The sequence below is a fragment of the Musa acuminata genome, chromosome BXJ3-2 (genome assembly GCF_036884655.1).
Source record: "Musa acuminata AAA Group cultivar baxijiao chromosome BXJ3-2, Cavendish_Baxijiao_AAA, whole genome shotgun sequence".
Lineage (NCBI taxonomy): Eukaryota > Viridiplantae > Streptophyta > Magnoliopsida > Zingiberales > Musaceae > Musa > Musa acuminata.
In genome coordinates, this window is record NC_088350.1 from 33,520,987 (window position 1) to 33,533,809 (window position 12,823).

The 12,823-nt window shown below is 40.9% G+C and overlaps 2 protein-coding genes across 4 annotated transcripts; both read left to right on the plus strand.

Moving 5' to 3' along the window:
* The first annotated feature begins 1,452 nt into the window (after positions 1 to 1,452).
* LOC103976580 (uncharacterized) lies at positions 1,453 to 4,385 on the plus strand. Of its 2 annotated transcripts, none has more exons than XM_065138603.1 (3): positions 1,453 to 2,363; positions 3,250 to 3,354; positions 3,934 to 4,385. In XM_065138603.1, the coding sequence occupies exons 1-3, from the start codon at positions 1,575 to 1,577 to the stop codon at positions 3,958 to 3,960; spliced, it is 921 nt and encodes a 306-aa protein (XP_064994675.1). In that variant the 5' UTR covers positions 1,453 to 1,574; the 3' UTR covers positions 3,961 to 4,385. The 2 variants fall into 2 exon arrangements, with proteins under 2 accessions (XP_064994675.1, XP_018677649.2); XM_018822104.2 differs by having other exon boundaries at positions 1,454 to 2,363; positions 3,244 to 3,354.
* A 2,583-nt stretch (positions 4,386 to 6,968) lies between these two features.
* Positions 6,969 to 12,633, plus strand: LOC103976429 (uncharacterized). Of its 2 annotated transcripts, XM_065140591.1 has the most exons (11): positions 6,969 to 7,590; positions 8,204 to 8,281; positions 8,896 to 8,937; positions 9,012 to 9,117; positions 9,745 to 9,809; positions 9,891 to 9,935; positions 10,017 to 10,124; positions 10,970 to 11,057; positions 11,333 to 11,379; positions 11,937 to 12,015; positions 12,481 to 12,633. In XM_065140591.1, exons 1-10 carry the CDS (start codon positions 7,012 to 7,014, stop codon positions 12,012 to 12,014), a joined length of 1,236 nt encoding a protein of 411 aa, XP_064996663.1. In that variant the 5' UTR covers positions 6,969 to 7,011; the 3' UTR covers position 12,015; positions 12,481 to 12,633. The 2 variants fall into 2 exon arrangements, with proteins under 2 accessions (XP_064996663.1, XP_009389897.2); XM_009391622.3 differs by lacking the exon at positions 12,481 to 12,633 and having other exon boundaries at positions 11,937 to 12,457.
* Positions 12,634 to 12,823: the final 190 nt, after the last annotated feature.

A 12,823-nucleotide genomic window follows, 5' to 3' on the forward strand; every position in this document is an offset into this window, starting at 1 on the left:
CATCCAAAAAAAAAAAAAGCAAGTTCAGAATGTTGGCACAAGAAAGAAATGGGTAAGGCATATATAGCAAGAGTCATTGTTAATTATGGCAGTTGATTATATATACTGTAGTATCCTGTTTGAATCTCCAGAAATGTCTACAGGAAGTTACCACAACATTTAGCACTCAAGATATATTACCCTGTGATGAATTTATACCACAAATATGAAAAAAATTACTGAAGTAACTCTTTTGTCAAGAGTTTATACTTATGCACTAAAGATTTCTTATGATAGATTCCTAATCTAGACAGAACAAATCAACTTTTTTAAATCAGTTCTACAGCAATAGTGCAAACAAAAAGAAGATATGTATTCTTCACCAACATGAGAAACAACAGCAAGAAGAGAACCTAAGAAAACAATGTATGAGAGTAAGACACACTCATGTTGCACCACAAGATACCAATCACAAGGTTACATAAAATTTAGGGGGATCGAGACTCTACCATCTTGATCCAAATCTATCAGTGAAAGCATGCTTGACAAGTCTATTGTGACAATAAAAGTGAATTTATCAGGAAGAAATCATAATGTGCATGTCCACTTTAGTTGAGAGTACAATGGAGTAAGCACAGATGTGCTCTAAATAGCATGAAGTGCTCTAAATACATGAGCATCAAATAGCCCCAATCCCTATCAAGGAAAAGCTTCCCAAAAGGAACAACTGTAAAATGCCATCCCAATCCAAACAAACCTAAAAGAATTGAAGCAACAACAACAAAGAAAATTTGAGTTTTCCGAAATTTCCATAACCGAATACATAGCCCAAGATCAAATGTCGATGAAAATAACAGTGGAAGCCAGATATCATTATGAGCAAAAACATGAACCCAAAACCAGAAGAGTTTTAATAGCGAATCAAGAACAAGAGTCGACCCAACACCTGCCGCATTGAGCTATGTCACAATGCAAATAACACAAAAAACGAATCTTTTCTACACTCCGAGAACCGAACCAATCCTCCAAGATCCAAGATCGAAGAAAAAGAGAGTAAAAACCTGAGAAAATAGCGGAGCAAAGAGCAGAGAGATCCCCAAGAATCGGAGGGTAACCGCCAGGCGAGCTGCTTTGACGATCGGATCGAGGATGCTGATGGTGGTGAAGAAGGGGCACGCCACATATCAGCCAAAAAGGAGCGGGGAGGAGGAGACGCGTGCCAGCGGGAAACGGGTCGGAAAGTTAAATCCAATTTTTGTAACGGGTCGGATCCGTTAGGCATTTATGTGGCTGTTGTCAGTCGAATCGGGTTCGTCCGCGTCCGACCCGATCCGAGCTTTGTTATTGACCATAGTGTTTTTCCCGTAGCCATTCGAGTCCGTGAAATCTTGACCGTTTGTTCACCAATTTCACCAGTACGGATACACGAACGGTCAGGATCGGAGGATCAGAATCATCGCACTCCACCCGCGGTCGCGTCACTCACGGCGAGCGCTTCCCGACCGAACGCCAGCTTCACTCCCTCCTTCGGGAGCGGTCAACTCACCTCGTCGTTTCGCTCCTTTCGTCGCTGCCACGCCACCGGTGCTGCCGCCATGGACCCTCGACGCGTGCCGCAGGCCGACCTCGAGCGGTTTAGGGCGGAGGAGGTCCTCTACCTCCACTCCCTTTGGCGGCGCGCCCCCCCGCCCAACCGCAACCGTAACGTTGGCCCTAGTCCCGGGCCTGCCCTCCATCCCGCCCCCGCCGCCTTCAAGAAGAAGTCGAAGCAGGAGAAGAGGGGGAAGAAGGAGAAGGCCGCTGCCGCCCGCACCGACTCCTGGCCGGAATGGCCCTCGATTCCCGCGCCGGACACCAACGCGGTGCCCACCACGTGGGGCGATTTGGCGCCCCCTCAGGCCGCGGCTACCAGCATCCCCGTTTCCGCTGAGGATCGGGCCCGAGTAGCTGCGGCTCAAGCCCAACATAACGGGTTGAAGGCCTCCCAGGATTTCTTCTCCGAAGAAGACGACTCCGATGAGGACGAGGAAGACGATATGGAGGAGAATGATGGGGCAAAGATGGGACCTTTCAGGTTCTTTACGGAGCTATTTGTGAAGGATGGTGAGCTGAGGGAGTACTACGAGAAGAATTATGAGAAAGGGGAGTTCTCTTGCTTTGCGTGTGCAGGAATTGGGTCGAAGAGGGTGAGGAGATTCCGAAATTGTATGGGACTCGTGCAGCATGCGAAATCAACATCGAACGCAAAGAGGAGGGGAGCACACCGGGCATTGGCGAAAGCTGTGTGCCAGGTTCTTGGTTGGGACATCAAGAGGCTTCCAAGCTTTGTTCTTGATACGGCAGTCTCTCTCGGCCGGTCCTTGTCTGATGCTGGCAAAACCCAGGTAACTTGCAATACTTGTTCTTAAGATGTAAATCCGTTACTTTGAACATCTCTGTGATCTGTGTGAAGGGCGATAACATTTTAGCTTAATCAATTTTCTTCCCCTTCAAGAATTGCCTAAAGATTTAGTTTCTTTGTTACAATTTTAAGGATGATACCAGGTTAATTGCATTGGACATTCCTTCATGGTAAATTCATTATCTTGCAGTTGTCATACTATGTGAATGACGATGATAGCTTAAATCATAAGCATCTTCCTTTGTTAATTGCTTAAAGATTTAGTTTCCTGCTAATTAGATTTAGATTATCAGTGTAATGTACATCGTTGTATTCATTTGCTTTATGTCAATGGTTATTAAATATGATGCATGACAACATGGAAAAAGAGGAAACCTCAACTCAGAGAAAAGACCTTTTTCATAAGAAAGAAAAGATCCATAAGGTAATGGTTCTGGAGATCACTTGGGGAGACACTACCATATATGTCGAAACAACTTGTTGAAACTTACTGCTCAGAGTATCTTGTGTCATTTTGTTTGTTTAAATTTGTTGTTGCATCATGACACTTAGCATTGTGGAAACCTGCTATGGCAAATCCTACGGTAGCATATAATTATAACCCTCAATTTGTATGTAGTTTGTTTAATTGCCTGTCATATCATAATCAAGAGCAGAGGTAATATGCAGAGGGTTAGTTATCTGCGTAGTGATTGACAAGATCATAGAAATGCCTGGTGTATGTTTCATATCTTTGCTTCTATGCATCTTTATCATCATGAGTGCTGTCAAATTTTGAAAATTTGGAGCTTCGCTGTGGTAACCACATAAAGTCTGAAGTAAGATAATATGCGTGTATTTGACTCTCATGATTTTCTTCTTAGATGCAGGACGATGTGCAGAAAGATGTCATAGAGAACGAGGAAGAACTTCCTGGGGATACGATCCAGAATATAGACGCAATTAATGGAAACCTCACAGAGAATATATTTGAGGTATATAGATCTTCCTGTAAATGTACTGATGCATGCATTTCTTAAAACTTTTCTTAAAATCGCATGAGAATCTTCAACTACATTGGAAAAGTTGAAGAGTCTGATTTTTTTTGTATTTTAATATGTTTCCTTAATATTTTCAATTTTCTTTTTGCCTTTGATTCCTTTGGACTCCCCTAAGTTTGTCAGTACTAGTAAACAACCATAGCAGTGCAACATGAACCCAGAGGGAAAAAAAGGATGTTTCAGATATAACTTATTGTTTGCTTTGATCGACATGAAACTTCAGTTTGTAAAGCAGCAAATGTGAAAGTATGTTTATGCATGGGATTTTCATTGTGATTGGTGATTTCAATCCTCTTTTATAAATGTGGAGGCTTATTATGCCTCTTGCTGAACTTTTACGGCCTGATTGTACAAAACCTGACTTTGATTAACTCCTTTATCCATGACATGCATGACGTCAATTTTTCAAACATTTCCAACCTTTGGATTATTGCACTCAGAAGTCATATTTATTTCACAAGTGTAGTACATCCATGACATGATCGTGCACCATCATCACCTTATTTTTTGTAGAGGGCTTCTCTCCCATTACAAGAATAAACAAAGGCCATCTCAGATTTGATAGACCTGCTGGAGCTGGAAAGACATGTCAAGAAACAACAGCCTCCGAGAACATAGTCGGTGATGTTACTTCTGGTGCTTCTTGCTTGGAGATTGTCGAGTATCATCTGAGCAGATCGATACCTCCTTTCTTGCGTGCCGGGTGCAATAACATCAGGCTGTCATGGCTGTCTTTGTTGCCACAAACATTAGGGCTTATATTTGGCGCTGGAGTAGCCTGCTTCTGTGGCAAAGAAAGCTTTGTTGTGGTTTTCATGGAACATTGTTGCACTCTTACTATGCTTCACTGAATTGTGTTCTGACCAAATAGAAATCAGGTGGAAACACATTAAAGCAATAGTATTGCACAAAGTACATTCCATCACTGTATATCTGAGGTCAAAGTTGCAGATTTGTGCAGTCAATTGTGCTTCCCGGCTGTGATATGCATGCATGCAACTGCAACCAACATGGTTCTTGTGGAATGCAATCTGACAGAGTGAGGCACTGTAACATTTTGTGAGTGTATATTCTACAGAAGAGAATAATGCTTACTGTAGAGATCATTCCATGTTCTGGTCTTCACAAATGTTCTCATGAAACAGCCAGATGTATTCTTCACTGTATGCGAAAGGGGAGTGGTTGAGAAGAAGATGAAGAAAATATCAAGTAAAAGCTTAATGAAGGCTCATCTTTTACTTGAAAAAATTAAAAGGGAAGAAAAACATTTTCTAAGAATCAAAATTGATGTAATTAGTATTTTTCACCTATTGAAATCCAACATACATATGGATCTTAATCAACTATAGCCACCGGTTCTTACAACATTCTTCAAATCAGTCCTCATATGTCTAACCTTTTCCAGATATAACATGGGTGGAATCTTTCCTATTCCGATTACTATTTGCACGTTAGACACTTTTTAGATTGATCGCCGATAAATTCTTATCAGACACACTTGATAGGACAAGTTTTACCCCCAGAATACATCATGGCTAATGCTATATGTCACTACAAACGCGAAATGAATGCGTACCTCAAACCTCTGTACGGCATAACCACACCCGGTAAACCCGGAACGACATTGCCCCGTACGCCGAGCCAGAACATGCACCAATGTCGTGATGTGTCCACCACGTCAACCCACGTACAGTCGGTGGTCCCATGACAGTATAAAAACTCTGTCCCGTCCCCGAAAAGGGGGAGACTAACTTGTTCGTTGCAGGGGCCAAAATCGGGCTCGGCATACGGGGCGATGCCATTTTGGGTTTATCGAGTCTGGTTGTGCCGTACAGAGGTTTGAGGTACGCATTCATTTCGTGTGTGTGGTGACGTGTAGCATTAGTCGTAACGTGTTCTGGGGGCAAAACTTGCCCTATCACGTCAAGGCCAAGGATTGCCATACAGAGGTTTTACCAACGAAAAATATAGCTCAACAAAAAAATAATTTTAATGGTGGTGACGGATGGTGGTACTGTAGATGACTATTGTGGTAGTAGTCAACGAGAATGATTCGATGGTCGACCTTATCGATGTCGATCTGAACATCGATGACAAAGAGAAAGATGATGCAGAGCGATGAGGCATATGCATTGGTGTTGTACCGCTTTGCCTTCTGTGCCTCCTTCAGTGTTACTTCGCATCTACGTCGACGCTGAAGTAGAAAGAGGATGGCAGTGAGCGCTGCACTACTGTACCTCCTCTTCCTCGTCTAGCACCATTTGCATCGGCACTAGAGGAGGAAGAGGAGAGAGTTGAGGCATCTGTGTCACTATCACACTACTCTATAGTATCTTTCTCCTTCACATAAATGCCTCGCCTCCCTTCGCTTCCTCATCTAACATTGCATTGTTCTACCTCTTCTTCCTCCTCCCTCCTTATTATCGATGATGTAAATACCTCACCTATCTTCTCTTCCTCCTCCAACACCGAGATAGATATACGATGACGCTCGAGAAGGAAGAGGAGGCAAAGCAATGCAGCATTAATGCAAATGTCTCACCTCCTTCCTCTTCCTCTTTTAGTGCTAACGCAAATGTAAAGCAACACCGAAAGAGGAAGAGGAGGTAGAGTGGTGCGGCGTTGACACAGATGCCTCACTTGCCTCTTCTTCCTCCTTTGGTGTTGCATTGCTCTTCCTCACTTGCCTCATCTTCCTCATCCCTCCTTTTATCAGCAACGAAAATGTCTCACCTATCTCTTTTTTTCTCTTTTGATGCCAACACAAATATAGAGCAGTATCAGAGGATGAAGAGGAGGTAAAGCGTTGCGGCACTAATACAAATGCTTACCTCTCTTCTTTTCCTCCTCCGGCACCGACACAAATATATAGTACTATCGAAGGAGGAAAAGGAGGCAAAGCAATGTGGCATCAACACATATGCCTCACCTCTCTCCTCTTCCTCTTTCAACGATGATACAAATGTAGAGCAACATCAAAGGAGGCAAAGCAATGCGACGCTAAAACATATGCCTCACTTGCCTCCTCTTCCTCTGGCATCGATGCATATGCCTCACTACTTTGTTTCCTCTTCCTCCTTCCGTTGATGTTCGGATTGATATCGACAAGATTAACCAATGCATTGTTCTTGTTAACCACTACTACAATAATCACCCACGATGCTATCGTCCACCACTATCATTGAAATTATCTTTTTACTCATTATTTTTATATAATGCACGTGCTATTATGTACTATCATACATTGTATCTTTCGTCGATAAAACCAATAGTATTAAAGTAAATAAAGTTAAATATTTAACTTTCATAATCATAAAAATTTAATATATATTTTTAAAATTTAAAAATTAAAATACTAAAGGGTCTAATTTAGAAAGATGTAATTAGCCTAAGAAAACATAGAAAGATGTATTTCATTTTTATTCTGAAATAGTAATAAAACAAAGGAAATCTAAAATTAGGCTTCCGGCCAAACTTTATTGAAGCCCAAAAAGCCCAATTAAGTGCCCGCTGCCCTAAATACCCCTTCGCCGCTTCACCTTCCTCGTTAAACCCCACCTCAACGGCGCCAGCCCCAACGCGACGCCCCCAATGGCCCGTCTCGCTCTCCTCCTCTCTCACGCCCGCCGCCACCACCACCGACTCCGACCTCTCCAAGTCCCTCTATCCTCCCCCTCCGAAACATCTCCGGTCCACAGTTTCTTCTTCTCGAGATCCCTCTCCTCCTCCTCCATCTCGCCGGTCTCCTACCCCGTGAAGCCCAAAGATCCCGACGAAGAGGAGAGCCCCGACGCTTCGAACGGCGCTCCTTCCCCTCCCTCGCCTCCGCCGAGGCTGCCGCGCGCGGAGTCCCAGGTCCCGGATGGGGGTTCTCGCCCTTGGACGAGAGCGGACGCCCGGTTCGTCAAGGACGGTCCGACGATATCCCCGGTCTCTTACCAGGCGCGCGTGGCGCCATTGCCGGAGTACAGGGCGCCGGAGCCGGAGGAGACGAAAGGTGATGACGGGCAGCTGCAGAGGGAAGCTAGAAGGATCCAGTCGGGTGCCCGTGCACGGAGCTTCTTTGATCTTCAGGAGGAGCCGAAGATTCCGTTCCCGACGCTCATCGTTCCGGAGAGGAAGTCTCAGAAGGTGCCCATGGATTTGATGGAGGCCATTCGACAAGTCAAGGTCGGCATGTGGCTTTAATCTCTGGTTATGTCTTATGATACGGATACAACAAGCAACCAACATTGCTATAATGTTGTACAATGAGGTCACATGAAAAACTAGCTAGTAGCCCTTTGGATCGTAAAAAACTGGTTGATCATGGCAATTGAAACGTGTTTTATTTTGTAGACCTGTGGTTTGAGTCAGGTGCAGATTGAGTCTTGTTTAGGTTAGGATTGAGGTGTAATATACTCATATTTAGTTTTCTTAACATTTTTGCCCTTTTTCGAACTTAAAGAGTTAGTGATAGAGCTGATCAAACCAAATAGAATAATAAAAGTGCCAGATAAAGTCTTTTTTCAATCACTATTAGATAATTCATGGCACCTCAATATAAGAGATAACAAGAAATGAATTTTCTAACACTAATAGGAGTATTTGGGATATTATTTTAGACTATGTTGGTGTTAGTTGTGTAAAAATAACATAGAGTGACCGCAGAAAGTATAAGGGTTAGCTAGCATTTGTGCGAGTTTTTGGTACATTTAGTTAGTCTTTGTCATCTTTTGGCAATTTGCTTTTTCTTGCAAGATTCAGTTCTCACTGTTCTTTGTGATTTCTAGCCATTATTCAGGCTAATGCAAAGCGTAAGTTCGTCGAAACAATGGAAGCTCATGTTAATTTGGGAGTTGATCCACGTAGAGGCGACCAGGTTTGTTATAATATTCTTTGATGCTGATAATGCATGTCATATAATTTTCAAGCTTGTCTTGCATGCATAAAATTTGTTATCATTGTTGTGGCCCTTGGTTATTTAGATGGATTTGTTAAGATTTTTTTTAAAAAAAATGCAGACAGCTAAACAAAGCTGCTGTAAATATTTTCCACATAATGGAAACTATAAATACCTAAATGGCAGCACAAACACTAAGAAGCAACATAAGAACAAAGCAAGTCTAAGAGCCTCTGTCATTAATTTTGTCATTCAGTCTCGACTGTTGTTGAGGATAATAGGCATCGTGCGATTGTATCCTTTCTCAGTTGAGCCCATATGATTGGTGACAGTGAACTTGTTGCATCCAATGTTACACAACTATCTTGTATTTGAATCATGGCATGGTGGATGTGCAAGCACTTAACGTGGTGCTCGTTGGGATGCAAGTGTCACCATAATAATTTGAGTCTACCATTTGAAACATTGGATGCTCAACATTTTGTTTAACTAGCTTATGAACTACCTTTCTTCTTCACAGGTGGCTTTTTTCTTGTTTTTTTCTTACTACACCGATTTGGCAATTGCTCTTAGAAAACATTTTCTTGTTGCAGATGGTACGGGGTGCCCTGACACTGCCACACGGCACAGGAAAGGTGCCCTGTATTGTATTAGATGCCATTTAGTTTTGTTTATTATGTTAAGAATACTTATACCACTTCATGTTCAGACTGTTAGGGTAGCTGTATTTGCCGACAAGGCTGCAGCAGATGAAGCCAGAGCTGCTGGAGCTGATATTGTTGGTGGTGAGGAGCTTATTGAAGAAATAAAAAATGGTAATAGGATTTTATCCCTTGTAGGAAAACTCTCAATTGTTCTGAGAATTCTCGAAGACTTTTATTTTGTTGATAAGCTTTTCTTTAGTGCAATACTGTAACATGCCGATGGATGAATTTGTTAGCATTTTGTCCAATGTTTTCAGAATTGGTTTGCTATTTTCAGACAGTTCTTTCGAATATCAAATTGGTTGACAAATATTTCTAGTTTCTGTTCATGTCCAGTAAGGACAAATGCTTTTTGATACATGTAGGCGGTAGCCACACTTGTTGAAAAATTATGCTAATCTTTCTTTGTTACTTTTTGAAACTTGGGCCATTGCATCATGAGGAATACATTTAGATGCTTGTGAGGAAGGTTCCTATTTCTTCTAGGCTCTTCTTTCTCCTCATTTCCCCCTTGCCTCCTCCATTTTCTTGTGTTTGTATTTTGTAATTCAGTATAGTGGATGCTGGGTTGGTGCATGATTTACTTTATTTCATATACAAATTCTGGGTCATGCTTTATAATGCTATTTCCTTGATACATAGGGGATGCTGCAGGTTTTTACTGGGTGACAATTCCTTGTAACTGCTTTCTGTATGTATTACATTAGATTTTTTTCATCATTGAAGTAAACTCTGCAGGAGGTGGCAAACTGAAATTTGACAAGTGTATAGCAACTCCTACATTCATGCCTCGTCTCTCAAAGGTTTTGTAGCATGAAACATTGCTTGTACATATGTAATTCTAAATATATGTTTGTTACATGTCTTACATGAAATGTTATCAGATTGCTAGGATCCTTGGTCCTCGTGGCCTAATGCCAAATCCCAAAGTGAGTTTCTTCAATTTCTTTACTAGGTATTATGAAAGATGTGTTTGTTATGCTTCTCTAACCATTTCGTCTCTTGTATAGCTAGGATCTGTGACAAGTGATGTTTCAGGAGCTGTGAAAGAGGCAAAGTCAGGCCGTGTTGATTTTAAGATTGACAAAACTGCTATCGTCCATGTAGGCCTTGGAAAGGTCTGATTTCTTATGCACCTTTCGTCAATCTAAGCAAGATCAATTATCATGCCAGCCATTTTATATTTTCAAATTTGGGCTAGGCTATAGCAGAGTTGTTCAATTGAACCATTTTTGTAATGCTTAATGATTCACACTTCGATAATCATATCTCTTTAGGAAGTTGTTGGACAGATACAAGTTTCTTACATGACTTGATGCGTATTTAATGCAAGTCATGGAAACTTCCTCATTTCTTAGCTGATTTTTGACATAGTGCATTGGTTAATGGGCATTTGCTGCTTGATGCTGCTGATTGTGCCAGCCATCACAATGGCACAGGCAGTTGGGCACTTGTAGATGCTGGGCTGTTGATAAACAAAATTGAGGCGTGTGACAGATGAGGCTGAAATAGGACAATAGTGCAGGGTTCTATGAGAAATTATGTTGATAATAGCAACATGTGTGGCACTAATGCTTCCTGGGATTTTAGTGTAAAAGAAATTTAATCAATTTAGGCATAAAAATTGAGAGATATTAAGATAAATGGTGATGTGCTAGTTGTATAAACACAAAATATTCAAATAATGAACCTTTAATCTAATCATGTGGATCTAAGTCATGCGGTCTTGAACCTGACATGACAAACAAGAGGTTTTATAGGTGGGATGATGGTTGTACTTGTTATTGTTATGTTATGTATCTAGAAACAACAACAGAATGAGCACATGTTCTTCAGTGATACGAGTTTCCTTAAATATTGGAATAATTATTTTATCCTAGTTAACCAAGCCTGTGCTTAGTATTGTTATGATCAAGTACTATGGTTCTTGATGAAACTAATTTGTTCCTGCTGCAATTTCTAGGTCAACTTTAAAGAGGAGTTTCTTCTTGAGAATATTGGAGCTTTTGTCAATGCTCTCTTGATTGCAAAGCCTGTGGGACTAAAAAAAAGTGAGTGTCTTTGCGATTGATTTTCCAGTTTCTAATGAATGTTTATTAAGCATAACACAATTGGGTTATGTGCATTAAGAAATTGTTGATGATGCTATAGGGGCTTCGCTCTATGGAATTAACAAAATTTGGAAATATCGGCAGTTGCTCTATAGTTGGGCTATTTTATGTATTTAAGAATGAAATCTTAATTTCCTCTGTTAGTCTTATCATTTTTCTCCTAGATATCTTATTTGCAATTTTTTATTCACACATTGCTTTTCTTGGTATTGCAGCTTCCAAATATGTTGGATATGTTAAGAACTTCACTTTATGTAGCACGGTGAGTAAAATTTGAGCCACCTGTTTGATAGAAAACTACTGGAAAGTAAACTCCCAATCGTGGTAGAATGTTACGAGTCACTTTCTGCTCTATCTATATCGCTGCAAAAACATGTATTTTAAACCTTTTGAGGTTCGCAAAGCAAGTGCTTAATAAATTTAATACTTGAAATTCTGGAGACCTCCTGCATGATTTGTTTCGATCTATTTATGTTCGTAGAAGCCTCTAAGGGTCAAGTGATTTAGGATTTGTGATCAGTAGTACACTTTGTTGTATCGTACTTGCTCAAGTGAACACACAAAATAATAATTCCTTCTGTATCATATTGCTACTGCAATGGTTGATGTTGTGGATGGTCAACATACTGATTTTGCTAGGCTCATCTATTCTTTGTTGTTTGAGTGAGATGGTGGCCCTTTTTTCTTTGTAATCATGGATTTACATTTTGATTGCTTCTTAAATATAAGCAACAAGTATTAAGGTTCTCTTATTACTCGATCTGATTTGTCATCTTCTGAAATTACATTTGCCTTCTTCTATGCTTTATTTTCTTTCAGATGGGGCCTGGATATCCTGTGTCAATTCAGTCACTCTCTGCAGCTGCTGATCACTACAACAAGTTGCAAGTCAAATAGTGTGGGTAATTTAGATTAGTTGCATTCGGAGTTACTGGCCGTTGGAATTGGATGTGATCTTTGTTGCATTCACATGCAAGCCTGTTTAGACTGAACAGATACAGTGTACGCAAACATTGTTGTTTAGTTGGCCATCGCGTCGTGGAAATGGTCTTACAGCGCTAAAGCTACTGCTGCCTCCAGAGATCCAAGAACAGTTGTTTTCCTTTTTTTTCTTTTTATTTGATTATGATCCAGGAACTGTTTTGATTAAGATTATATTGAAGAAATTGCCATGCTGCTGCTACATTACCATTCAAAGTGCTTGTATTCCATGTAATAATCACCGAACATCATCATCATGCTACGATTGATCTGTCAGTTCTCTATTAACTGACTCATCGAATTCAATTGTAGTCCTTCCCTTTTTCTATATTAGCATAATTTCATTGATTCTTATTGAATTGTAGAATGCCTCCATTTGTAGGTGTAGCCGATCGAGAATTGACGACGTCCAACCTATCAAAATGAGCCATGGAGTGTTTTGGAGTCACGCGAGCTATGTCATTCCAAGATGATCGCTCCTTCGAGATCGGTGCATCCTCAAGATAGTGCATTTGATGTTATTCCAAGATGGCCGCTCCTTGAACGTCATTGCATCAATTTAGTTGCATCTGATCATTGCATTATCTTTCCCTCAAGATCATTGCAATAACTAGGGAGAAAGAAAAATCTGATCTGGATAAGCACCTACATAGCCAATTCAAGATACCTTCAAAGTTGGACACTTCTTGTTTTGATAGTGGACATCCTATTCTATTTAGTTAGAT

What these genes read in the sequence shown, in the direction of transcription:
- LOC103976580 (XM_018822104.2), top strand. Translation starts at nt 1,575, where the DNA reads ATGGACCCTCGACGCGTGCCGCAGGCCGACCTCGAGCGGTTTAGGGCG. An exon ending in CTGATGCTGGCAAAACCCAG is followed by an intron (nt 2,364 to 3,243) that starts GTAACTTGCAAT and finishes TTTTCTTCTTAG; the next exon opens with ATGCAGGACGATGTGCAGAA. An exon ending in TCACAGAGAATATATTTGAG is followed by an intron (nt 3,355 to 3,933) that starts GTATATAGATCT and finishes TATTTTTTGTAG; the next exon opens with AGGGCTTCTCTCCCATTACA.
- LOC103976429 (XM_065140591.1), top strand. Translation starts at nt 7,012, where the DNA reads ATGGCCCGTCTCGCTCTCCTCCTCTCTCACGCCCGCCGCCACCACCAC. An exon ending in ATCCACGTAGAGGCGACCAG is followed by an intron (nt 8,282 to 8,895) that starts GTTTGTTATAAT and finishes TTCTTGTTGCAG; the next exon opens with ATGGTACGGGGTGCCCTGAC. An exon ending in GCCTGTGGGACTAAAAAAAA is followed by an intron (nt 11,058 to 11,332) that starts GTGAGTGTCTTT and finishes TTGGTATTGCAG; the next exon opens with CTTCCAAATATGTTGGATAT.